Source organism: Pholis gunnellus, assembly GCF_910591455.1.
Source record: "Pholis gunnellus genome assembly, chromosome: 12".
Lineage (NCBI taxonomy): Eukaryota > Metazoa > Chordata > Actinopteri > Perciformes > Pholidae > Pholis > Pholis gunnellus.
This window is the reverse complement of record NC_136539.1, coordinates 6388872-6416410: the sequence shown is the minus strand read 5'-3', so window position 1 is coordinate 6416410 and position 27539 is coordinate 6388872. Positions and strand designations below refer to the sequence as shown.

At 41.2% G+C, this 27539-nt stretch overlaps 2 protein-coding genes across 2 annotated transcripts; one reads left to right on the top strand and one right to left on the bottom strand.

Annotated features, from left to right (window-relative positions):
* Positions 1–142: 142 nt before the first annotated feature.
* On the bottom strand, positions 143–19242 carry traf3ip1 (TNF receptor-associated factor 3 interacting protein 1). Its single transcript, XM_079170494.1, has 16 exons — positions 19091–19242; positions 17786–17854; positions 15437–15598; positions 14128–14256; positions 13510–13914; positions 13354–13425; positions 12861–12884; positions 12264–12339; positions 11818–11838; positions 10702–10789; positions 9650–9736; positions 9270–9405; positions 9154–9184; positions 8976–9052; positions 2730–2947; positions 143–2477 (listed from the first exon to the last, which is right to left on the bottom strand). Exons 1-16 carry the CDS (start codon positions 19211–19213, stop codon positions 2312–2314), a joined length of 1884 nt encoding a protein of 627 aa, XP_079026620.1. The 5' UTR covers positions 19214–19242; the 3' UTR covers positions 143–2311.
* A 1092-nt stretch (positions 19243–20334) lies between these two features.
* Positions 20335–26246, top strand: agr1 (anterior gradient 1). The gene is made up of 8 exons (XM_079169596.1): positions 20335–20429; positions 21037–21153; positions 21390–21453; positions 21775–21827; positions 22552–22628; positions 23083–23146; positions 24635–24718; positions 25847–26246. Exons 2-8 carry the CDS (start codon positions 21060–21062, stop codon positions 25894–25896), a joined length of 486 nt encoding a protein of 161 aa, XP_079025722.1. The 5' UTR covers positions 20335–20429; positions 21037–21059; the 3' UTR covers positions 25897–26246.
* The last annotated feature ends 1293 nt before the right edge of the window (positions 26247–27539 follow it).

Below are 27539 nucleotides of genomic sequence, written 5' to 3'. Positions count from 1 at the left end.
GCTCACACTGTAACTCCAGCGATCCAGACCTCTCATTAAGTCTCCATTATAAGGCCAACTTTTCTCCCAACTACTCTCAGCAACAGTCGCCACTCTCCTCTGACTCTTAAAAACAACAAGAAGAAACAAGTATTTACTGCAATGTAACCGTTTATTTCACTCCACTACAAAATTATAGAATTATCTGAACTATGATACAATCTCCACATATACATAATGTACAGTTGAAAGAAACAGAGATTATGATACAAGTACTTTACATTGTTTCATATAAGACACATAAATACGCAGGGTCTCACATTTCCACAAGTGGTGTATGTAGTTTTCAATAGGTTACTTTGATTATAACTGATGGACTAAATATAATACTGACATGAAAAAGAAGTAAAATCAGACCAAATGGAAGTACATTTTAACTTTGGAATCCTCAGTGACTGGCTCTCAAAAAGATGAATGAATAGAATTAAAAGTACCACAGAAGAAGTGCAGCTTTTGAAAGATCGATCGGAGTAACTTTGCTTCGTTTCCTGTAGCTGTTGATGCCCATGAACATCTCTTCCCACTGCTAACTTCTGGTACCTGCTGTCTGTTCTGCCAGAGTAACAGCTTCCAGCTGTATTGAGGTGCTGTGCCACCGATCCTCGATCGAGAACACGTTGGTCTTACGAGGAATATGAAGTGGAAACCTGTGTGTTGGGCAGATGTTTTGGAGTCTAGCTACTGGATGTATGGTTGTCACATTAATTAACATCTGGAAAAAAAAGCTTAGTGAATAAAAATAAAAAAAATAATAAAATAATGGATTCATCGATCCAACCAAGTCTTTTTAAAATATTTTGTGTGAACACTTGGGAGTCGATATCTGAAGTAGAACTAGAAGTAGCAAACACACTTGTGCAATAATGACAGCAATGTGAAGTTACATCGGTACTACTTAAATATGTTAACTGCATATTCACAGAGAGATAGGCCACTATGCAAGGAATCACGGCTGACTAGTCTGATCTTATTTTGTTATTTGAATTTCATTCACACATTATTGGAATTTTAAGGAAAACCGCAATCATCAGCCGAGTATTGCTTCAGAATGTCATATTTGTAAAGCACACTTCTTAAAGTCACAACAGGAGCTAGTAACATTATGGTATTATTATTTTTTCCGTATTTATAAAGAATAGGAATGAAAGTTTACACAAAAAGTTGCCATCTGACCAAACATTGTCTCCATCCCAAGAAAGAAACAATTTGGCAAATCCTAAAGTAGAAATAGCGTGCAGGGATCTCCACAATGGCGGCGGTCTGAGTATTGCTTTTTACAAGATGGGATATGGTTGTTGTAAGCAGGAAAAGGTTGCTGAAAAACAGAATCAATCTTTTCTTTTCTTTTTTTTTTAGTAAGAGTAGCTTGAAGAAGACGGAAGCTTATAGAAAAATGTTTGGAAGCAAAAGTAAAGCTCAGTAGGACATGTAAAAGGTCCCAGGACACCACATCATGTCACATACATTTCAATAAACTAAACCATCAGGACTCACACATAAGTCCTACATTTCTCCATGCAAGCCCCAGAAATATTTGAACACAGGAATACTTCATTACTGATGTATAGCTAGGTCAATAGCACTATAGCAGATGTAATATTCACCTTAGAAACAGCACGAACTAGATCAAAAGACTGCTTCCTAAGTTCCCTTCCGCCAGGAAAAATGAGAGGTGAGGCAATGAAACCAAAACAACCACAATGTGCCACGCTTTTGTTTTGCGAGGTTAATAAAAATACAAAAATAAACAAGTATATAGGTTTTAGAATTGGGTCCAGGGATTGCTGAGTGCAGAACAAATCAAACTTTTATGTTTCATTATTGTGTATTTTGGAATATACAGGGCTTTTAAAGATATCACCAAGCATTACATGCAACTATTAAGTCTAACTGTGCACTGACTCATTCCACAAAGGCATCATTACAGAAAAGGGGTAAACGATGGCTACGGTTAGTGTGCAGAGCAGGAAGGTATTTTTACTATCAATTAATTCAAGCATCCGTCAGTGACAGCAGATATTAAGAGTCAGACCTCCAAGCCATCATACAGAGCTTTTATTTACCAGCACCTGACTGATGGTGCCTGATATGTTTGGGTCCATCTCCTCTTCTGACAAAACCCCTCAAAGTGCAGTGTTTGGTCCCGTCCCACATCACCTCCAAGAAAAAAACTAAATGGTTTTACCATTATTCTGAATGAGACACTGTTCATCCCTAAATCCTCAGTGCATTTATTTAGTACAGTTTTTCTTTGTAGACCTTGTTTCTCACTTCAGGGCCTGGAGGAGAAGTTGATTCCCGTCACCATCTTCTGGATCTTCTCCTCATTCCTCAGTATGTTGGACCTCACAGCACAAATCTTGTCCTGCTGGTCCTTGATCAGCTGCTCCAGCTCAACGAGCTCCGACTTCAGAGGCTCCACCGCCCTGTCTGTCTCTCTGCAGCATTAGCACGCAAACGCACGTACGAACACACAGAAGGGATGATGAATTACATAAATATATAACAATAACATAAAAAACAGGTTGAGAATGTGTCCACCGTGGCCAGAAAACACAGTAACGGAACAATCAGCTGTTAGAAAATGTTACTCAAGCAGCCACCTTAGAGTTGCTCATCCCTTTTAATTAAAGACTACAACGAATCGCACAAATATTTAAAATGACGTATGGTGTGCGAGGCGACCTCACCTCTGCTCCTGCAGCAAGGCCTGTGCGTGCTCCTTGTTCTCCCGCCGCCAGGTGTGCAGCTCAGCCTGCATGGCGTCCATGTCCTCCTGTATGTAGTCCATGATCTTACCCAGGGGCAGGGCGCTGCGGCACACCGTCTGGATGGATGAGCGGAGCCGCTCTATCTCCCGCGTCACCATGTCCCGCTCTTTCTTCCTTGCCGCTTCAGACACCACGTTCTGGAAGAGAATGGGGGGCGGGGGAATCGTTAGCGCTGTCGACTTACAAACTTTTCTAGGAGTGCGCTGTACATGTTGGTATTTCAGGAATGATTCATTCAATTTCAAATGCAGATGCAAAGTTTAAAAAAGGCATAGAAAGATGTTTTCAGCGGACAGCGGCGGCCGTAAGCTCAATAGTGTGGCCGCTCACATGCACTAAAAGCAAGTCCGGTTATGCCAACAAAGGATGGAGAAGCTCTTATAAGCACACACACTGAATTCAGTCTAAGGTAGACATTACTCCACTATATCTTTACATTGCAAATAGTTGTTTGCTGCTATATTAATGCTCTGAATATCAAATGTAGCACCTTTGAAACAAACCGTGTATCAAACACACAAAAATCACTTGTGCTTCCTGAGACCAAAACATAACAAACCCTCTTTAGGAATTCTACCTTTGCCAGCAGAGGCTCAAATGTCCAGAACCAGAGCCAGGCTGCATTTAGTGGTTTAGGATTTCAAGGCTAAAAATGTTAGGCAGGAATTCCACCAACCTAGCTGTATATATAAAGATCAAAAGGTGCTGCTGAATTGTGTTGGCCAAATGTAGGGGGACTGGTTGATGAAGGCCTCCAGTGTATGGTGTGTGTGTGGTTGTTGGGGGGATGGGGGGGTTCACCATATCCAAATTACACTCGGTCCCTCAATGGCAAAAAGGAGGGGGGAGGTATCAGGGATAGCCCTCCCTTGGCAGGGAGCAAATCCAAGGATGTTTGCTCAGCTGGGCTTCGCAAGGCCTTTGAGTGTGCGTATGCGTGTGCGTAATGCGAAACGCACGCACACACATACATACACACACACACACACACACACACACCCCAAGCGAAGGCGAAGCATACAGTTGGACACGCACAGCCCCTCTGCACTCTCGGTCTTTAAGTCTTGTTTATTTTAGTAACAAGCTGTGGCAGCGGGGTTATTTTACTACAGTATTGAGTAACAACTACTACACTTATGGCTCCTTTCAAGTTCAAGCCGTGGGCCAATTTATACCAATCGGCTCCACAGATGGGAGCACCTGCCCTCGCGAGGCAGCGGGAATCATATTCACGACGGTGTGTAAACCGAGTGACAGCTTCCTCTTCAAAACACACAGCCTGTCACACACGCTTGGCTTGGCTGGCACATACATCCTTATCGAAGCCATCTCTCAGAACAAACCAAACAGCTCAGCAATTACAGTTTGAGAAGGCGGCTTGACTGGACACGACCACACTGCAGGAATGACATCAAGCGTCACCGTTTTGCCATCGTGTCTTTCACAGGAAGGCAAGTACAGATTTCCGACAGCCTCGCTCTTTGTTACCTACTTGAGGCGGTTCAAGAGTGTGAGGGGTTGAAACGCCTGGGCCCGGCGCTCCCCATAACAAGGTGGGTGGCTTTCCACTGGGCGCTCTGGACCCGGCGCAGCTAGACAAACACTCCACGGCTCATTCGGCCCGCCTGGCTGCGGTCTGGTCTGCGCGGCCCAGACGGGACCCATGGCTTCATTCTATTTGCCGTCCTCTTCTCTACCCTGCCCCTCAACCCCCCGCCCCCCTCCCTCTCCCTCTCCCTCTCTGTTGGAAAATAATAATAAAAAAAAAAAACTCGGAGTGAAAACATGACCCCTAGTTCGTGTGCACTCTGTCCAGGTGGATATAAATCACAGCTTTATGGAGGTCTCTGTCGGGGTCTACGAGACCTGTGTGCTCCTAGTTTTCCTTTTTCTCACCCAGATCACAGAACAATATTTAGACGTGGTGACCGCAGAGGAGCAGGAGGTGAGAGAGAGGAAGGGGGGGTGGAGACGGGAGGAAAGGTTTTCCCATTATCTCAGACAGTGATGAAAGCCCCAAGCAATGGGGAAAACACAGCCACTGGCTGGAGCTAGAAAGGGCAGGTGGACTAATAAGAGGGGGGGGGGGGGGGGGGGGGGGGTCGTCGGTTTTAAGAGTTTTAAACCTACAGAACTGTCTTGTAGTTTGAGATGTCTCCATCTTGTGGAAGTACGTAAATAAATACTTTCATCTTGTTTTCATCAGGACTTACTGTACGTTGTTGGACTGCAACTAAGTTGTTGAGTTGAAATCTTTCATCTCAACTACAACCTCTCTGCTTAGGTCTCCGTCAAAAGGAGGGACAACAGGATGAAATTACTTCACCCGGTTATCGCAGGTCCAATCGGCTTAATTTGCAAGTTCGTGCAAATATGTGATTTATGGACTGGAGGCAAGAGGAAGACATTCCTCAGTCTCCTTAGTCTCCTTAGACCTTAAAAATGGCGCGCATGGACAGAAGTCGTCAGTGGCGGAGCAACCTCTGAGTATAATTAGCTGGGAAAGCAATAATTTAAACGCTAGCTGACAGCAGGAGATTAGCCTCCGTCATAGGGAGAGATGCTTCATTACTGGACATTAATCGGCTTCACTTGGAGGATGAGAGACAAGTGTACAAACCTCTCGTTAGAGCCGTTTAGCCAACATTCAAGTTGAATCAATGTAAGGTCAAGTTTAGGCTTTGCTCAAATGTCACTCTTTATGAACTCAAGCGAACTGCTCTTTCATCAAAGACACACAAAAAAAAACATGCAACAGCTTCAGAGCTTCTGGGGAACAATTCTACTGGCTACTGGTGACCATTTGAAGACACTGATGCACATCCCGGTGGTTTTTAGAATGTGTTGCCCCGTAGGAGATCCGGTGAGCGAAGCACAGAGTGAGTATGGGGCTCTGGGACATTGTTTATGGGCTTCCTCGTCATTTTTCATAGCGGGCCACTCACAAGTCTAGCTAGATCATAAAAATAGCTTGGAGTCAGTGAGGTGAGGAGAAAAGCTTACGGCCGCTGAGGTTACAGGATGTTGTTGTAAGGCCACTGTAGCCCCTTGGGGAGACAATTGAGATCACCACCCCAGGGCTACGAGGTGAACTGACAGAAACCTTCCAAAAGGTCCAACTGCAGAAACGGAAACTGGATTTCTTTTTTTTCAAAGAGGTTGCTCATCATTCAAAACATTTTCGTGGAGAGAAAAAGCTATTTTGAAAGGTTGGAAGATACTACTCCTGATCCTAACTGTGCACGTTTGAGGTCTGGCCGGCTGACAGACTGCGGGTGCTTCAGGTAGGTGGTACTCATAAACCTGACCCCATGCCTCTAACGAGTCAATATGACCTCCACAAAAGTAATATGACTAATGGAATGCCACAGGGCCATTTCCTTATGTTTCCACAAAAAAGATGTTTATAAAGACACAGAGGTCTGCAGAGAGGAGTATTTATTTTCTCGACAATTCTGCAGAGAGTATTCTGGCCCTTCTGCTCCGTGACTCTCACTCAACAGCAATCCATTCGTATGCCACAGGGTTTATTTATACATTACAAACCTTCATCAAGGCTAATTTGATGGGGGGAAAGAAAAGGGGGAGAAAAAAAAAAAAGAGTACACAAAAAAAATCTTATGAAAACGCAGCTGCTGCAAGGGGCAGATTCTGTCTAAATAAAAAGAGAGCTATCTTGGAATAATATACAATACCGCCGAGGGGGTCATGAGGAAGGGCATCCCCATAAATATACAGCAAATTCTTCAGTCACACACACTGTGGTGGGACACGGCGAATACAATCATTTGCCTGTTAAAGAATTCCCAGTATTTACATTACTGCAAAGCGGCGACTAGGCACTGGCTTAAACAATAGCTAAAATAATTCAGAAATGACAAAGAACATAAATTACAATGCGGGTAAGAATGTGTAGTTTGGATTTTCATGAAATAAATACGAAATGGTCCAAAGGTCGCCATTTTTTTTTTTTAACTGAACGTGATGCCGGATCTTAAATCAGGGTGGTTTGTGACTCTGTGTTTTGATAAACATCGGCCTTTAAGAGAATGAATAGCGGCAGCTGGAATCTCAAACCCGTCCGTCATACCACATTGAATGAGGAAGCTCAATATTTACATTTTTGACCCTGCGTGTTTTACCGTGATTACAAGAAAAAAGAAGAAGAAGAAAAAAACCACTCAATTAGGTTGACCTCTCCACCCTTTCATGTCAGGAAGGAAGTCATTACAGTTCTTTATACAGCTGACGAGGTAAGGCCAATAATGATGGAGGGCTGGACTGAACCGTTCCTATGTCCAGACATACCTGTTAGAAGCTGCGTGTGCACACCGTACAGGATACTCTGAAAACTGAGGAGGCTCCATTAAGAAAATTAGGATAAACTCTACAAGGCTATGCAACGCTCACGTTCCACAAAGAGCTCTTCTATTTTGGATGTTTTCCTGTGTGTCTGTGCATGCATGTATTGGTGCATGGGTTCTTTAGATTAAATCTTTTGAAGAGAAGAGTTGAGGTGGGTCGTAGGAATGGGGCGATATGAAAATGTCACGTCTTTATTCTGGCCAAAGTAATTGCGATTCACAATGTAATCCCGATAGTCATACAAATATGCTTAAAATGGCACCAAAGCATACAGGAATCTCTTTAACTTCATTAACAAATGGTTGTTTTGCTTCACAGATAGGACACAGATCCTTTTTATGTGAGAAACAAACACTTGAATAAGGTAATAATAAATCATAAAGGTCCACCTGCATAAATTAAGGATACATTTTAGAAAAAGCAACATTGCAGGAGTCTCTTCTTTCTTAGCCTACATATTCATTCATTTTTTGAGGCTCTATTTTTCACTTCTTCATCATGATAATGAGCTAGAGAGCTTTTTCAAGTCGTGACAATATTCATGATTATCCCGATAATGGAAATTTACCACAATCTAATTATTATGGGTGTATTATTATTGCGATCCACGATAGAAAATCCTACATCGTCCCATCCCGAGTGGGTAGAGGTATGTAAAAAGTACACACACACACACACACACGTAAGGTTGGTTAAATGCCTGGCCTACAAATTCCCGTCAAGCTATTTCAGCAAAGCTTGAGACAACTTCAGGTGTGAGTTACGAGGGATGCTGTCTGAGGCCGCCGTTAGGAGGAGATGGATCGGGGGATTTTTCTTTTTTGCATGAGTGACGGTCCAAAACAGAGCATCCATCAGAGTCAGGGTGGTCAGCTAGGAAGGGATGCCGGGAGAGTATGCTTCAGTGAAGAGGACCACCCAAAGCAAGACAGCGTACGCCGCCTCACACCACGGACTGCAGACCAAACTGTAAGCTTCACACTGATTCACACTCAAAATAACAATGAGAGATGGCTCTCTCTTCGGCTGATGAATAAACTGACGGAGGGGACTGCATGATCAACAGCAGTAATGCGTCACTTTGAAAAAAAATAAGAAGTACTAAGTACTAAGTAATAAGAACTAATATGAAGTCTAAATCAAAGAGTTGAGAAGAAAGTAGGAACTGTAGAAAGTAGAAAAACTGATAACTGAGTGCATTGGAGTTTAAATGGAGGACTGAAACCGCACACGGGTTGTGCAGTGTCTGTTTTCTGGAATAACCGAAGTACACACTAGGGGAGGGAGTGTGAACGGCCAGAACAAGATTGCTCTGAAAGCTAGTCTCCAAGATGGCAGATACCCCTTAAACTGTACACAGAACAGAGGAGTCTGTAATAATACAACAAATTAAGCATACCTAAGACATTGAGCAACCCCAGAAAACAGGCTCCAGACATCTTGATGTGTGTATCAATTGCGTGTGGTCTGTCAGAGGCCACACTTGCTTGTCTGGTTATTAGCCCCTCGGCCTCACCGAAGGGGAGCATATTTGTGGTTACGAGGCGGTGCAATTACACCTCTCCACTCCATTTGTTTATATCTTTCTTTGGATAATAACCAGTGTTGCACTGGGCCGTTCACTGCGGTTCCAACATTTGCCCCGGAGAGCAAACCTTCCAGAGAGAGACCGGCTGATAGAACGGATGGCGAGGTTTAAAGGGAGCTCCGAGTCACTGATGAAGGGTGAGCGGAAGAGAACTAGGCTGATACTGCCCTCTAGAGGAGAAGCAGAATAACTACTGCTGTGACTGCACGTACCTGCTCTTTAGACTTGGGGGAGGACGGGGACAGTTCATAGTCTTTCTTGGTCTCGAGGATCTTTTTCACGAGGCCACCTACAGTGAGAGAAGCAGTGAGAGGACCGGTGAGAAATGTGCTTCCTCACTGCACCAGGTTATTAACTCAGCAAGAAGACGACCAGGATACGACCGGGTACCATGTTTGTCTTCACTGTCGAGCTCTTGCCCCTGAAATGGAAAGAAAAAAATGTATTAGATAACTATCTGATGTAATCTTATTGTATTTGAACAACTCGCTGTTCAAGTCACTTACCACCTCCACCTCAGGAGCATCTGAGGGCGGAGGGACCGCCTCCTCCACGAGAAACTGCTCGTCTTCATCCTCCTCATCCTCAGACAGCATCTTCCCATCCATGATGACTGGTGCTGAGGGCTTGGCACTGGACAGCCTGGTAGGCAGACAGAGAGCGTGACTCATCTCTAACTGAAAACTAAGCCTAGCATTCACTGTAAGAAGAGACGTGTGCCATCTTGTAGACACCTTTGTCCAGTGTGACTGTTGACTGGTTAGACCTGCTCTATTATAACACAGTTATCCATGTCTCACTGACACTGGCAGGGATGACACTGAAGAATGTATTGAGGAAGAAGAGGAGGACGTATGGCATTAGTGAGCATGTGTGGTGAAGTCACCTCTCAGCCGGGGTCACTTCTGAGTAACTTTCCTGTTTCTTGACTCGGGGAGGTGCTGGACGAGCACTGCCGGGCCGTGGTATTCGCCTGTTGTTGCAGATTAAAAAAGGATGACACACATAACTGAAATAAGATGTTACACGAACCATTTTGGAGCTAAACATGGGTGCATTTATACAAGTAATTTTCCTTTGGCTTCACAGGCTATGTTTTAGTTTTTTCTTGACTTCCTTTACAGGCCAACTCTTCTGTTAGCAGCTCTCTGTGATTTGCCAGATGTCGACTTTGCGACAGCTTCACTGAGTCGTTCACATTTCAGGATGATAATTGTTGCTCGGAACACAAAACACGGAACAAAAACAGCGATAATGCAGCTGCCCAGCCAATCGACTGTCTCCGATTAATTGGTTAAAACACAGAACTTAAAAGGCAATGATTCAACTGTGTAATCTACTGGAACAGGAACAAACCAGCCTAAACTTTAAAGAAATAAAGAAATTGGATAAAATGCAATAACATTCGTCCTACACACTAAGAAATTACAAAAATAAATTGCCCAAACTGCAGGCCTGTTTGTCCATACTGTTCAACACCTACGTCCTCTCGAACGGATGACCTACTGCATAATACAACAAAAAGAATTGGAAGAGCGACGATGGGAAAAAATAGTGTGCAGATTTAGCCAATGAGACAGATCCTTCAGAATTATTGTTCTCATCAGGTGAAGAATTGTCATAAACAAAAAGAAAAAATAAGACATTACCACATAATTGAAATAACATCTTAAATCTTCTTAAGTTTCATAAGTGTATTATTTATTAAATGGCTACTGTACCATATTGCATTACATTTCGTTGAGCCTGGTATACATAGATGTGCACGTACATGTTTGACAGATAATTGTGAGAGCAGCTTAAATAATCAAAGTGAGATTTCTTTTATTGTTTGACAGTTAATGGGAGCTGTTTTTTTTGTTTTTGCTAGATCAGTACCCTGTACCTCAGCAGAGTGCTTGTTAAAATGAGTAAAGGTTGAGTGTTGACTCTACGGACCTGGAGGCCATGTCGGACGGCACTGAGGAGCCTGCAGTGTCTTCATTTTCCTGGGGAGCAGGTCTCTGGGCTAACAGAGCATCTCCGTCTGTGAAAGGACAGCAACGACTTATAGTTAGCTCAGTGTAATACAGCAAAGGATTAGATCTGCCCTCCGCATGGTGGACGCTGACACTAGTGTACATACCTTTACAACAAGTTCATACAGTACCAATGTTGCTTCTATGGCTTAAATGCTACCAATCTGACAAAGCTACAGCTAGTTCAAAACACTGTGGCAAAAGGACACGTACATCTAGCATTGTAACTTCAGCCGTAGCCGCCGTGCATTGACTTTCAACCCATTACGGCTGATTTGTGAGTTCTCCTTCTAAAACTCCACGAAACCCTTTACATACTCTAAACTCTGAGCAGGAGATTTGGGCTTGGAAAGATTGGCTCATAAATGGATTTTATCCTTTTGGACTTTACTCTTAACGTATCTGGAATTTCAAACTTTTTGTTTATTTCTGCAAATGTCCTTAACTCACCTACTGCTTCTACTTGATTGTTCACCTCACTGTGTAAGGAGGGGGGATTTCATGTGGTTAGTGGATTCTTTGAGCATTTTCTCGTTGTCTTCTAGGAGAGTTTAGTCTAGGTCGGGAACCGTTGCTTTAGTAATCCTGTAACGCCCTTGAGACATTGTATCTGATATTGAGCTTTACTAATAAACCTGACTGACTTGCTCAGACACCTTAAAAAAAAAGCATATTGTTGCCCTAAAGCAGTTAGAATGTCACTCAGTCCCTCAGTGAGTGATTGTACTCACTCTGTGACTCAATGTCGAGCCTGAACTCAAAGGAGCACTCTGACTCATTGGGGAAGACACTTCTTTGTCCCTTGATCCTTTCAGTACTGAATCAGTAGGGCGCTTACTTAAAAGTCACAACCAAATATGGGTTATTTGGTGTATTTATGGAATTGATCAATTTCAATACTGGCGTTTTCAATTATTGAAATTTACCAAGGCAATCCTCAAAATGCATTTTAGATCAAGCACACCAATGTTGACATCAATTCACCACATGGAACATTCTCGTGTGAACGTTAATGAGACAGATAGAGAACAATTACCTCCCTCGCTGTCAGATTCATCTGTTGGAGAGCAGAACAAGAAGAGGCATTGTTAGTTTCATTACCAGTGCAACTCTGGAAATCGTTACAGATCAATGTGACATGCAAATATGGAGTATGAAAAAAACTGAACCAATAGGCCGTTTATTTGAAAGGAAAATGTTTTTCTTAATGTCAGTTCTATGAAGCTTTTGTTGACACTGCCAACAGTAATCCTGATGAGTCACTACTACCTCCCACTAAGTGAAACCAGTCAGTGATTTTGTTAGACGAATAAAGTGCGCATAGAAAGCCTTCAACTGTAAAATCTATTTGGACATACTAAGAGCCCCTTTGTCAATAATTAAAGTGCAGTTACTTTAGACAGCTGGTATAACCTATGTGAGGTATGCCTCATTGGTGTAGCTGATTAAAATATGGTGCTGGGGGAGAAAGGATGGGATTACCTTGACCTCCAATTTTGGGTCTCCTCCTCTGCCCTTTGGCAGATGCAGGCCGAGGTATTCTAGCTGGACTGTCAGACTGTGAGAGAAGCAAAGACAAGCAGGCAAAAGATACAAGTTTAGGACAATAAGCGCTGAAAAGCAACACATCACTCACTGGCTGCTGGGGTGATTTGGAGGAGCGCTGTCTTGGACCTCTCTCTATTGTGCCATCCTTTCATGGTCATTCAGCATTTTCTTTGGTAAGATTGAGGTACACTGAGGTACGGTATAGTACAATTAGGCCCCAATAAACATGGGAAATTATTATTTAAACCATGCATACAGACAGACCTGTACATGCTAAATACAAAAGTTAAAAGTTATGGGAATTCAGTTGGTTGCAATCTGCAACCCCACCACTAGATGTCACTATATCCTACACACTGGTCTTGTAAACTAATGACAAACATACCCTGAAGTATCATACTAATCATAAAAAAACATTGGAATTTAATGAAGAAGTGTAGTAACCTCCTGTAGTGCACTACAAATTAAAAAAGCAACAAAGCGAAACTAATGGAAAAAACAACAACTGTGAATCGCAGATTAAGATCTTACCTGATTCTCAACTGCTTCGGCAGGCTGCACAGGATAAGAACACAACATTACATCACACACACCAAGTACTCACATTTAGCAATTATACAGATAATAAGAGGAAACAAGACCTCACATGTCGGCTAAATACTATAGCCCAAATTAGCACCAAAACAAGTAGCCAGCAACCAATAGTCACTGCATTCTAAACAAAACGCACTGTACTGTAAAGCTCTAATGTTCTATGCATTGTGTTTCTGCAGGGTTGAATACCTCATCATCTGGTTTTGGTTCCTTGCAGGAATAAGAGGCACAACATTAAAAAAATTAAAATAAAAAAGGTACAGAAATGTCAAGTTTAACTTAACATGTAAAATCAGAGATCAACTCTATGGGTCTGAATTGGCTGACTTGGCGTACAGGAAGCTCTGCCACACCATAATTACAGATGAGATAATCAGTTGGTTCAAACAATGTATCATGTGTGAAATTCCTGCCAAAAGATGGAACTTACCGCTGGCACAGGTTTGGCTGTTTTGCTGGGCTCGGGGCTGGCTTTCTGCTGTGGTTCCTCTGACACTCTGGCCTATGCACAAACACACACACAGAAAGTAAATAATGGCATTTGTTGCTAACATTTAAGGTGTGAGTGGGGTTACGGTGGGCATACCTTGCTATTGCCAGTCTCTCCACTTTTCTTCCTGTCTTCCCGCTCTTTGTGTCGCTCTCTCTCTTTGTCTCTGTCTCTCCGCTTTTCCTTGTCTCTTTCCCGTTCTCCGTGAGAATCTCTCGTCTTATCCCGGCCTTTGTCTCTCTCCTTGTCTTTTTCCTTCTCTCTGTCCTTGTCTTTGGCTCGTCCTTTGTCTTTGTCCTTGTCTCGTTCCCGGTCCCGGCTCTTGTCTTTGTCTCGGTCTTTGGCGTGGTGGTCCTGTTCACTGCGGTGGTGCTTTTCAGAGCGCTCCCTGTCACGGTGTTGCTCCTTCTCGCCGTCTCTGTGCCGGCTCTCTTGCTCTTTGGGCTGGTCTGGGTCCTTCTGGTCCCGGCTGCCGCTGCGCTCCGTAATGGTTTTCTTCTCCTGGAATAGTTCATGCCAACACAAAGGGTGAGGAGGACATAACGCCAGCCTCAGCTACATGCTGGGAAACTCATCATTTGATCATTGCGTTTATTTTTCAAACCAAGCCTGCAGCTTGCGAGGCTACATGCTATCACAGACCGTACATTTCACACTAGATGTAGGATTGAGAAGTGTGTAATTCCATTATTAGAGTGGACGGAGGACTCTCACCTCTTTATCAAGATGACGTTCACGTCCCTCCCTATTTTCCTTGTCCTGGGACCTGGAGGTGCTGGCCTTGGTCTTTATGTCCACCTTTTCTCCTGCAAGCACTCGCTTCACTGCATCGTCACTGGACATCTGTAAACCAAGAACAGGACAATCCTTCAGTTTGCACTTCTTTCTCATTTGCTTTGGCTCAATTCATTTTGAAAACAATAATTTCAGATCTCCGGATCTTTCTGAATTGACCCATATCTGTCAGACATACATGTACAGGACTGTCTCAGAAAATTAGAATATTGTGATAATCCCCATACGTGTGATTTAGTTTACTGAACCAAGCTGAGTGTTTTTCAAGGCTCAGGAAACCCTTGCAGGTGTTTCGAGTTAATTAGACGATTCAAGTGATTAGTTGAATACCCTACTAGTATACTTTTTCATGATATTCTAATATTTAGAGATAGGATATTTGAGTTTTCTTAAGCTGTAAGCCATAATCAGCAATATTAAAAGAATAAAAGGCTTGCAATATTTCAGTTGATTTGTAATGAATCCAGAATGCATGACATTTTTGTTTTTTTAATTGCATTACACAAAATAAAGAACTTTATCACAATATTCAAATTTTCTGAGACAGTCCTGTATATGACCGTATATGAAAGATCAACGGTGGGCTTTCTGTTTACTGTGTATATAAGAAATTGCTCCACAAATGTATTTACTGTATACATACATACTCAGATTACCCATTACTTATCTGAATGTTTCTTACTCTCAGAGCTTAATGAATGTTGGCGATTGTCATGTATTTGTGAGGTTTTCATTTGCTCTATAGTTAAATAAATCTAAAATACTATCTCTATTAAATCTAGGATGTCTTTTAAAGAACAAGAAGAAGAAGAAGTTGCATAAAATCAGAGAGGAACACGTACATTCTACATGTCTATCAAAACATTGCTTCAAGAACAACTATCCCATTGGGACCAGCTCATCTGTTTACACTCCTTCTCCAGGGTTCAATTAAAATACTTCAAAGTTTTCCTTGTACTGGGGTGGCTGGACAGTATTCTCAAGAGTACAACATTTTGATGTGAAACATAACACACATTAAAAAGTATTTCTTTTAAATGTAGCGTCATTATGATTTCGCTTTCCCAGAATGGAGACTAGAGACATTTGAGAATTGGAAAGTGAGCGTTTTCAATTTCCCATTCATCTTTTCAGTTTGTGTTTATGTGTGTGTGTGTGTGTGTGTGTGTGTGTGTGTGTGTGTGTGTGTGTGTGTGTGTGTGTGTGTGTGTGTGTGTGTGTGTGAGACCTTGTTGATGCAGCACTTGGCCATGGCCTGCAGCAGCTCATTGGTTCTCTCAGGCTCATGTCCGGCCACAATGCGCGCTGGCTTTGCCACCAGGGGCTCGCCACTCACCAGCATCACGACATCTATCGCTTTCTGGAGGAAGATGATCTTGGAGTCCTTCTCCTAAAAAAGGAAAAAAAGATGCTGCGATGAACGGGAGAGATAAGAGATTGGATGTGGTTATGAAAGCAAAGGAGCTCCAGTGGGAGTTAGAATGATTACACCCTTGAGGTGTGCATGATCTTTGCGAACTATGTTCTACTTTATGTGGAATACAATTCGGAATATGAATAGTCGTGCGTAGTTGACTCCGATTCCTCTCCTTTCTTGGCCAAACTATTTAAATAAACACATATCTTACTTTGAAAATAATTTGTTTGTGGCGTAATGGTTAGCTTTCTGAACATGATATCTAGCAATCCAGGAGCCAATGTTAGTAACATGTTGGCTTTTGTAAGGCAGCAGGAAAAAGGACATGTAACACCTGAATTTATAACAAAATCTTTCTTCAAAAAAAGAATAAACAAACACAACTCATTTTATAGCAGTGCTCCTAGTCTATCAGCCAACTGTGTAGCATAAGGAGTTACTGAGCCAGCCCTTCTGTGTAACATCCAATAATAGGCTGGCCTTTGCAGTGTTGATCCCTTTACTGATGACATTTCTATTGAGTGACAGGCCCTCAATAGAAATTATTATTATTATTATGCTTTTTATAAGTTGTCTAGTGTCTGGACAACTTATAAAAAACATAATTTACATAAAATATTAGAGATAAAGAGAGTAAGGTACATAACATAACAGATGACAAGAACACACAACGGTGTGATCCCTAGAAATACGATGTTTGTGACCGCATCCCGAAAATCACCTTCAAATAGGAACGAGTACACAGTGCTATCCTTGTTTTGCTCGACCAGGATGAAAGGGAAGCCGTACTTATAGGTTGCAAGGAAGAGAAACTGGACACAAAAAACAATTCTCGAGGATTTATCCCCCAAAAAACAGAGTGTGTGTCAGAGATTGGTGTCATCTCCAAATTTGCTCTTCATGGTCTGAAAAACACATCCAAAGTGAGACCATTGCTCTCTCTCTCTCTCGGCAACACAGAGATAATGTATGCTTTTATCAATAAGCAACTTGAATATTGTCATCTCAGGTCTACCAAAATCAAATCATACATCAACAACTGACTGTTCATTTTAGGTCTTCCTGACAAAAGCATTTCAGTTGTTCTGAGGGACAAACCTCTCTGTTCAGGAAGCGTTTAGCTTTTCTGCTCCAAGCTGCTGGAGCAACCTGAGGGTCTGAGCATACAGTAGCTGAATAAGTTTGATGTCTTCCAATGTATGCATTAAGACTTCTTATTAAATAAAATGTAGGCTTAATGCAACATGACATTTTATCGTCGTGGTCTAGCAATTCAATTGAGATTATGGGAGCTCATGCCTGAGAGGGCTTGTGGTCGCCATGATTAACATTTTAGGGTTGTATTAATGTTTTTTTTCTTTTATTCTGTCTGCCTATCTCTCTATCTGAAATACAAATACACCCTGACTTAAAAGGCAGTAAATTAGATATAAAATTGATCGAATACAAGAGCCCAGGGCAGGAGTCATTTATAGAACAAAATGGCAGCATTTAAAACAAATTAACTTCTTTTGATCTGTTGATTTTGGTTCAAAATGAAAGAATTAACAATAAATATGTTTTAGAAAGCAAAGCATTCAATACATGAATGATACATTATTTTGGGGAAGGGGCGGACTGTCCCGTATAGTTGGGGGGGGGGGGGGGGGGGGGGGGTCTCTCTCTACTACTGCAGACGTGCACGAGGAAACAATGCGAAATACTAAATGCAACAACCACAATTTAACACTATTTAACTACAGTAACGCGCCTGTTGTGAGACATCCAGTTTCAGTCGGTGACATTTATCAAAGCGCATGCAGCATCTTTCTATCCAGCATTGATTTGGGGTCAACTGTCAAGCAGCAGACTTGAGTTGTGACACTTGAAGGCCCTCTCAGACATGTGCTGCCAGATCTTCTCCCCCAGTGAGCCACAAAGGCAGCGTGTAGAGTTACTCCCACACACACCTCAGACTGTCCCAAGTAAGGCACAGGTGATCCCATACACACACAAAAGACTGCTGCTTAGGACATCAATGCATATTCTGTGTACAAGCAACACATTAATTGGGACAAACGAATACGAGGGACACACTAAAAATAGTGATATCAATGTAGTATAGCAGGAGGTCAGAGGGTACAAAAGATCAACCAGGAGGACAGAGTGTGGTCAACTTACCTTAACATTATCTGACTTCATTTCATTTTCTCCATAAAGACCTTTCATAAAACCAGTGGTCTTGATGACCTGAAAGAAATAAAGGTTTTACACTCGGTGGTCAGATTATTTGCAATATTAACGGTTTCATATACCTAAAAAATGTAAATATATAATGTGGACCACTATTAGGCATCTATACCTCAGCATGTTTAATAGCCCATCCGTGCAGTCGAACACATTGCTAATCAGAGGAAAGGAGTCGCACATGCTGACGCGCTTATCAAATATACATGAACCTGATATATTAGACTACTGAACGGGCGTAGAGTGAGAATGAGATCTCGGTTGAGAAAGGTGAAACAGATTTCACAGTGCTTGACACCTTGTACCAAAGGATTCAGGTCACTAACAACAGATGGAGCCCTAGATATGAAGCAGTGTTTTATGGAGCACAATGTTGGTACCACATCTATTACATCTTTGTTACCTATAGCCTACTGCACAGATATGTTTGAGTGTTGATTATGTTAAGTTTAGTCTGATCCATCTCAATGATATCAATAAACTAGTTTAGAACAACAGTTCTCAGTCATTATTACAGCAAGTATCCAAAGCTGAAATGTCCCCGAGTGGTACATCACCTCTATGTAGATCAAGAACATACGCAATACGCAGTGATTAATTACAACACAGCGTCACCCTCGGTGTTATCAAACAGACCAGCTGCAGTAAGCTGCTCAGCATCCGTGATCTCAACGTGACGGACGCATTTAGCCAACGTAGTCCTCACAAACGTCTCACTCTAGTTAGCGAATAGTGGACACACAAATGGTTTGATCCCTGTGTGCTCGGGTCGTGCCTAGCAACTACACGACGCCGTAGACACGGCGGGCTAACGTTAGCTGACTAGCTAACCCACTGTGTTAACTTACTAACGTTAAGCATCCTAACATTGAATTGCTAGTGAACGTTAGCATCTCTTTGCTTTGGTTCATGGCCGACCTTAATGGTATAGCTGCTTAATCGACCTTATTCGTAACACGGAAGACGGATTGACGGCTTGAGAAAAGCTGCGGAGAAAGTAACGTTAGTTACTACGAAGTTAATGTTAGCTGAGTTACTTGGTTAGCATAGTCCATGCTAGCGTTGTTCAGGTTATATTAGCTGGATAACTGGCTAGCTTGTCTGTGTTTTTAAATTATTAGATTGAACGGACCGGTTGGCGCTAGCCTTTTCATATGCATGAGCAAAAGTGGCTAATGGTGATAGTTAAACAAACGACAACTTGCTAACGTTATCGTAACGTTAGCATATCAGTCTCACCTCGCTGAAGATGTCGTGGAGGTATCTAAACGGTGGCTTGGTGAGCAGTTTGTCCGTGAGAGGCGGTTTCTTTATCACTTTGCCGAGCGTGTCCTGAGTCTTCTTCACCACGGCCCCGTTCATAGCAGCAGTCCACAGTGAAGCCAAGAGGCTTTAACGCAGAAGAGACAGCAAAACTATCATGGAGTGTAAAAACAACTGCTGGCTCCGTCGCCTGGTTGCTATGTCAATATTCAGCAATCCCACAGTGCATCATTGATGAAGACTGCGCCTGCGCCGAGAGTTACGGTTGCTAAGCACCGCTTGTGTCCATAGCAACAGCTAACAATCTGCAAGAATCCTGATGGTTAACTAGTTTGTTGGTTTGGATAGATAGACAGACAGATAGATAGACAGACAGACAGACAGACAGACAGACAGATAGATAGATAGATAGATAGATAGATAGATAGATAGATAGATAGATAGATAGATAGATAGATAGATAGATAGATAGATAGATAGATAGATAGATAGACAGACAGACAGACAGACAGACAGACAGACAGACAGACAGATAGATAGACAGATAGATAACAGACAGACATATAGACAGACAGACAGACAGACAGACAGACAGACATATAGATAGATAATAGATAGATAGATATATACTGTAGATAGATATATAGACAGGAAGACAGACATACAAATAGATAATAGTCAGATAGATGGATGGACGGACAGACAGACAGGCAGATAGATAGACTCACACATTTTGGCTGAAAGAAAAATCTAATAAAACGGGAATGAGAAAATGTTGTTGTTTCTGTAAAACTGAGTCTGCCCTTTTGAGCTGAACCTCCTTTAAAAGCCCACGAATGCATGTGTAGGCCCACATGTTTTTATGAACCCCTTAAGAAGACTGCCATTAGGCGTTAAGGTCAGCAATCAGAGTAGACCAATAGTTTGAGTTAAAGAGATGTCTCAGGTAGGCCTAAGAGGTGTGCCACATACAGCGTATTGCTGAGCCCTCTCATGGTTTGTTGCTAGTACGATTTGATCGCACACCACACCGGTCCCCTTTCCTATAACATCAAACATTCCCCCAGTGTGAGACAGAATTAACAAGGTGGTTTTCGAAGATTGCCCGCTTCGTATCAATCAGTCTGTATCACTCTGTATCTCAGTTCTAATTCAAACAGTGTGTGTGATTCAGTGAGTGGTTTCCTTTCTTTAGAGCACACTGCTCTGATCTACCTGTTTGGTGAGTTCACTTAGTAGAAAACACACCTGACAAAAGAGAACACTCACTATATCGAAGGATAGGTACAGGCGCTGGTTGCTTCGTGTTGTCAAGGTAAGACATTCAGGGTCAGAAACACTTGAATTAGGAATAACTTTTTCTGTAGAAATGAACATAATGTTTTTATAGACGATAGAGGCCTATAATTAGAGATTGTTTAATCCTGCTTTTTGACACAAATGTGTTTTTTAAGTCACAGTAATGTATCAGCTTTTATCATTGTTTTTATTTTCATTACAAAAATGAATATGTGTATAATAACAGCTCACAAACATGGCCATAATGATCATAACGTGGTAACAGCTGGAGCTTTTAATGAGAACGATTTTACATAAAGACAGCGTCTAGGAATTATTTGTTAACTATTTCCACGGTTGCTGCTGTTCCACCGTTTGAATACCAGCTTTGTTAAACTTGTTTGGTGAGTTGGCCAAGGAAAACGTGAACTGCAGAAATTAAACAGGTTTGGTTGATTTTGGTAGGAGAACGCACGGAAAATGAGTAACTTTTTCGTAAGATATAAGAATGGATTATGAGGACACGATGATGAGAAAAGTGTGCTGTTAGTAAACCCTGTGATTGCAGTGGGTCTAACATTGTCTTTCTAATTGCAGCAGCTCGCTGAATTTCCCTCTTATCTAATTTCCAACTGTCATTGCAGATCTCTCAAAGGACGGGGTAGAGATGTTTCGCTTGGTCGTGTTTGCTTTGTTCCTTGGTATCTGTGCAAGTGCTGCTAAACTGAAAAAGAAAGAGACGCCTCAGTCCTTGTCCAGAGGTGGGTGATCCTCCTTTTTTTAAAGTTTGTACAGCTTTAACTTCCATCTCAAGAGTCATTGACTCACTGAATGTAAAGCTGTGAGCTTGGGTTTGAGTCACACGACGCAAACAAATAAAGTTTTGAATTTGAACTGAGCTTGTCAGGGAAGTGATTCAGTTAATATATATAGGAACGAGGAGGTATTGTGCCATATTTATTAGTTTGGGCTTTTTTTTCGCTGTGTTGTTCTGCAGGATGGGGGAATAACATTCGTTGGGTCAAAAGTTATGAAGATGGCCTGTCGGAGATGGTCAAACGGTAAGACTCTACACATTGATAGCAGCCTTGAATATTCATTGATTCTGTTTGAGAGGGACTTTTGACATATTTTCCTGTATGACTCACTGGTTCACATTTGGGTTAAAACAATGTATAATGCAGAAGACCATCTGATCTATTACTAATGGCATGAAGCAAAATAAAAGCATAAAATGATTTATTTGTCATTATTCTTTTGAAATATGTCCTTGGGACTTCGATATCTCAGGGATCCTGTTGTGTAATACCGCATCCACACCCATCATGCTCATTGTGTTGAGGAATGTGTTGAGTCGTTTCTCTGTGGTTTTGCTCTCACAGTAAGAAGCCTCTGATGGTTATCCGTCATCAAGACAACTGCCCGCACAGCCAAGGTACTGCCGTCACTCTGGTTTGTCAAAGCGGAATAATATTGAATATAATAATATAGGCTGACATACCCCGCATTGTCCCTCTAACACAGACCTGGGCTTGGTTTCACGGGGAACACAATGGGTGCATTCCTCAATAATACCTAGCCAACCAAACAGGTCATACCCATCAATCACACAGCTGGTTTTCAGGAAGTAAGCTCAATGGAAGTCTCCGCTGGCATTTCTGAACTCATAAACAATAAAGGCCACCTACAGGGAGAAATCTGGCTTTTACTTTTGTCAGGTTTGAGGAATAAAGCAGAATATTTGACAGCCTGCCTTTGAATGCCGGAACATACCAGTGTGTTTCTCATATATAGTTTGGTTCCAGACTCAAATATACTTACTTGAGGACGGTTTAAGTTGGGCACAGCCTGTTACGATGCATAATCTCTGGCAAGAAAACTAGACGTGCGTACTTTGTAGGTCCCGCCCGCAAAATTGTTCCTAACTTGCCCGTCTGTCAAAAAGTGACCAGAGGTTTATGAACATGATATATGTTAACTGAAAAATGGTTGAACACATTTACAATTCCTTGCACACACGTTTCTTTTTTTAATCTCTATCGGTGGGTTGTTGCAACCACATTAATTATACAGTACATAAAGTATTTCTATATAGGTGACTTTAAAGCCAGTCCTGTTTTCTCATCACAAATCCAAGCTAAACAGAATTCTTTCAACAGCGCTGAAGAAGGCATTTGCTGCTGATAAGTCCATCCAGAAAATGGCGGAGAAGGATTTCGTCATGGTCAACCTTTTGGTAAGTCCATTGGGCACATATGAGGAAATGTTTTCGTTAGCGTAAAACCGTGCACACATGTACAAATTGCAGCAAGTGGTGAAAAATGCTGACTGAGTGACTGATATAAAGAGGTAATGTGATGGACATGATGGAGTTCCTGTAGCCCAGTACAACGAGGCGATGTTTCAACTAGTATTTAGGTCCCTTCTTTTGGTTGAAGCATATTATTTTTTGTATTGTATTTTTGGATTGTAAGCACTACTTAAATTGGTATATACAATACCATACAATACAATACAATACAATATACGATACAAGTCAAATATCTCACGGTGAATCGTGGACACTGTATCAACCTCAGGCATAATTGATATTTATGTGCAAAGATGAACAGCATCTCGAAGTAACCATCTGCCAAATACTTTATGTCCACTTTTTAGTGCTAGAAATTGACTAATTGTGCTTTTTACAGCTGGAGACCACGGATGAAAATATAGCCCCCGATGGCAAATATGTTCCCAGAATCCTCTTTGTTGGTAAATACTTACACTATTTATTAGGGGTGGAGGAAAAAATCGATACAACATAGTAACGCAATGTTTTAGGTGGCAAAATGTTATAGATACACAGATGCCAAGAATTCATCTTTTATCATATAAATAATTCATCTTGCAGATACAAATGAAACGTTTTGGTAACAATTGCTTTTTCGGTTCACTTCATAGTGCTTTTTCTTTGTCAGTGGGATTGGATAATGTAGACTGTGATACTAACAGGTGATTTGTCAGGTGCATGATGCAACATTTATCACAAGTTTTTAGTCAGTCCGTCTGCTTGAATGGCAAACCCATTTTTACTGCAATTAAAAGGATTAAAGTCACATGAATCGAGTGAAAACGTTATCTATATTGGATAACACAAATGTTTGCAAACTGCATAATTTGCAGGTGAAAAGGGTAATAAATTGCATTGCATTATTGCTGTACTCAGCATATCACAAAATGTTTAAAGCCGCAATAAGATAAAATCGTGGCTCAAGTATTGGGATCAAATCGTATCGTGGGTCCTGTAATGATTCCCACTCCTACCCCATTTATCGTGATTTAAAATTGATTTAAGCAATATTTAATTTAATAGGATAATCAATTGAAAATATCAGTTTCCCCTTTAATGTATCACTCTCCCATCTTATGAGTTAAACAAGAATGTATTTGAAAATACTCACAGAAGATTTTAAGTCTTTTTAGTATATACAGGACTGTCTCAGAAAATTAGAATATTGTGATAATCCCCATACGTGTGATTTAGTTTACTGAACCAAGCTGAGTGTTTTTCAAGGCTCAGGAAACCCTTGCAGGTGTTTCGAGTTAATTAGACGATTCAAGTGATTAGTTGAATACCCTACTAGTATACTTTTTCATGATATTCTAATATTTAGAGATAGGATATTTGAGTTTTCTTAAGCTGTAAGCCATAATCAGCAATATTAAAAGAATAAAAGGCTTGCAATATTTCAGTTGATTTGTAATGAATCCAGAATGCATGACATTTTTGTTTTTTTAATTGCATTACACAAAATAAAGAACTTTATCACAATATTCTAATTTTCTGAGACAGTCCTGTATAGCACGGATGAGAAGGAAAGGAATACAGGCTAACAGACTCAGTAGTAGTGTATTCATAATAATGTGTGGGGAGTGTTGGGTGAACTAGGATGGGAGATTCTATTTTTCCCACCAAGTCCAAAATAACCACTTATTTGGCTGAGATGTCACCCCATGGCTCCTGGATGAAACTGACACCTGCCATCTGTTCGCTTCTCTTTCACATGTCCTCACTTTATCTTTTTAACCATCACCGCTTGCCCTCCCTCTTCTTGCCATTTCATATTTTCACTGCTAGTTGCTCTTAACGGCTGTTACAGAATCACTCGGTATTACCAAAGTGAGCAGCCCAACACTTATTGCAATCATCAGATCATGTTGATCCTCAGCCGTCTATGTGTGTGACATGTCTTTCTGCAGATCCATCCAAAACTGTGCGCACTGGAATTGTAGGAAATTACCCGACCCACCTCTACACCTACGGGCCGGATGACATGAAACTCTGTGAGTGACTGTCCACTCTCTCTGATGATGGGGGGGGGGGGTGTCACCTGTCGGTAGCGTGAAGACAGACTGTTTTTAACCCTCATCTTCCTCCCTCTATATTTGGACAGTGAGTTGGGAGAAATCTTGCAGCTTCTCTGCTCTAACTGCTTTTAGAGAGTTTGTGTAATTTTCAAGACATCCATGTCCAATTTGCAGAATGAAGTTTAATTTCTAGAAACAAAAGGTAGGGCACTTTTATAGAGATGATGATCATTAATGAAAGAAATAGGGACAAAATCACTCAAAAACTATTTTACATCATGCATTAAATGTGATTTTGCCAAAATGTAAAAGACAAAAGAGATGGACTCAACACTGTACTGGCAACACAGAGGGGCGCTTTGAAAACACATTTTGAAGTAAAGCTGCAAGCAGCGATGTGTTTTGTAAAGCACTGCAAAAACTATATTTCAAGGTAAGTGTGATTGTCTTCATAGCACTGACTATACAAGGGCTGGTTAACAGAATTCAAGTATATGTCTTCTTTGTCTTAATTGGCAATTCTATCCTATTTGCAGTTAAATTCAGATACAAGAGACATGTTTGTTACAGATCCTCCAGTATGCTTTGATACTTATTCTAAGCTCTGAAGTTTCAAGACTAAAACATCTCATGTCAAATTTTTGTGTTTTGTTGCGAGTTCATCACAAGTTCTTACGTTGAACCGTAACCTTTTAAAATAATTGCGATTCACCCTCTGGGGACCATGAATATCTGATCCAAATTCAGTCTCAATCCATCGAGCAGAAGTTGAGATATCTTACTATAAAAGTGAAAACTTTGACCTGCTGGCGGTGCTAGAGATAAACCCAAGGAATCATCAATGTCAATAAGATGCATCCTCTGGGGACCATAAATAGAGGTACCAGATCACATGGCAACTGTTGGTGAGATATTTCAGTCTGGACAAAAGTGGTGGACCCACAGATTGACATTGCTATGGCCAGTTGTACTATCAAACACAGCTCATGTCTAAAGTGTTTTTTTTTATTTTATTTTGATGGGGCATTTTTGCAATGAGCCTTTTATCAGCAAAGAGAAACGACTTATGTTGCATATTCTAATTTGTCTCTTCTCTTTCAACAGTGGCCAAAAACATGAAGAAAGCCAAACTAATGTTGAAGGCTGAACTCTAACACGGTTCAATCTGACATCGGACTTCTCTCCACCCCGAGTCATGCTGCAGCGCCTGCTCAGTGTTCAGACTGACATTTTGACTCAATAAAACCAAAATAAGTCATTAGACAGTAAAGTGTCCATTTTGTTGTACGCCATAGTAATTGTGCCGATAGTATCCTGGTGCTGTTGAAGCTTGCATGCAGGATAACTTAATAACTCATAATTGTTAAGTTCAATTTAAATTCAAATATATGTTTTAATTTTAAAAAAAGCATGGTAGTATTGTACTTAGAGCTTTTAAAGGATGAGTCATTTTGGGACATACGCTTACTAAGCAAAATTAAACTCTTCCTCTGCTGTTCTTTTATCAGCTGTCAGTTGTCCATTTTTATTTACATTTAATTAAGAAACGGATCTATTTAAAACATAAAGGAGATAAGCTACAGGTATATTTAGTGAAAGTGAGTGCTACCACAGAGAGTCTGGGTGTAGGCTTTCTGAAGAACTCTGTGGACTTCCATCAACAAAAATGCTGTGTTGTTGAACTGAATATTTTATTTTTAAAGTGAACAACACTGAAATAATGTAAACGACGATCTCAGTGGATACTGAGTGAAAAACCTCCAACATGGTGGCATGTTTCCACCACTAAGGGGCAGTATAATATAGATGTACAAGGTCCAATGACCTCTTTCACTGAAATCATATTTGTACTATTGTCAATGCGAATTAGATTACACTTTATGTTTGATTATATGAGTTGTATGCAGTTTGCAATTAGAGCGTTAGCACAAGTTATATAGGCTACTGTATGTTATTACATACAACTCTGTCATCTTGCATTGTCTAGAGTTTATCTTCCTTTCAGTGCACGTAAGTTTAATGTATTCTCCGGTGTGTTCGTCACTTCTTGAAGCTCGTCTGCGATTACCTTGCTGCACGTGTGGTGCTTATTGATCCGTAGTTTCTAGACAATTCTCCAAAGACGTGCATGTGGGCTGCATCTCTGTTTCTCCCGCTAAATGGTCCTCCCCTGACAACTGCAAAAATACCATTTCTCAACAGCTCAGGCCTCGACAGAATGAGACCGTGCTGCAACGCCACAAATAGCCCAGATGTCGTTTTTCTGCCGTCATAGCTAGGATTAATGAGCTGTTTTTAATTGTTATGGCTGCACTGTGTTGAGCATTCTTGTGCCTCCACCTTTTGAAAGAAAAAGTACACCGAGTGGTGCAGACATATATCAGCAGCGGTGACTGTTCTGCAAACTCAAACCCTTATTAGAACTAATAAGATGCATCCTTTTAACCCAGAAAAACAAGAAAAGCAGAAAACAGAGAGCATTTAAAATGGGTCAGTAAGTTTCATTCCTTAATATTAGTTTCCTTAACATCTACTGAAGGAACTGATCACTGAGGAATGATTAAATTATTCACACTTCCGTTGCATTTTCCCCCCTTTTTCCTTGTGTGCCTGCTTTTTTTCCCAATGTTTTTCAGTTTTCTGTCTTTCATTTGGACCCCAGATGATTCGTCAGAAACTCTTGAGATTTTCTAACTATTTCCCCGCTGATGTTTTTCACAAGAAATGGGTTTCATAGGCTTACACTCCTGGTTTCATAACAAATGTGTTTTCTACTCAGACGTTCCTATATCCTTGG

Coding starts and splice junctions, on each gene's coding strand:
- traf3ip1 (XM_079170494.1), bottom strand. CDS start 19,213: ATGAACGGGGCCGTGGTGAAGAAGACTCAGGACACGCTCGGCAAAGTG. Junction 11,839..12,263: donor ACCCAAAATTGGAGGTCAAG/GTAATCCCATCC, acceptor GCTCTCCAACAG/ATGAATCTGACAGCGAGGGA. Junction 2,478..2,729: donor GCCTTGCTGCAGGAGCAGAG/GTGAGGTCGCCT, acceptor CTAATGCTGCAG/AGAGACAGACAGGGCGGTGG.
- agr1 (XM_079169596.1), top strand. CDS start 21,060: ATGTTTCGCTTGGTCGTGTTTGCTTTGTTCCTTGGTATCTGTGCAAGT. Junction 21,454..21,774: donor CTGTCGGAGATGGTCAAACG/GTAAGACTCTAC, acceptor TTGCTCTCACAG/TAAGAAGCCTCTGATGGTTA. Junction 24,719..25,846: donor GCCGGATGACATGAAACTCT/GTGAGTGACTGT, acceptor CTCTTTCAACAG/TGGCCAAAAACATGAAGAAA.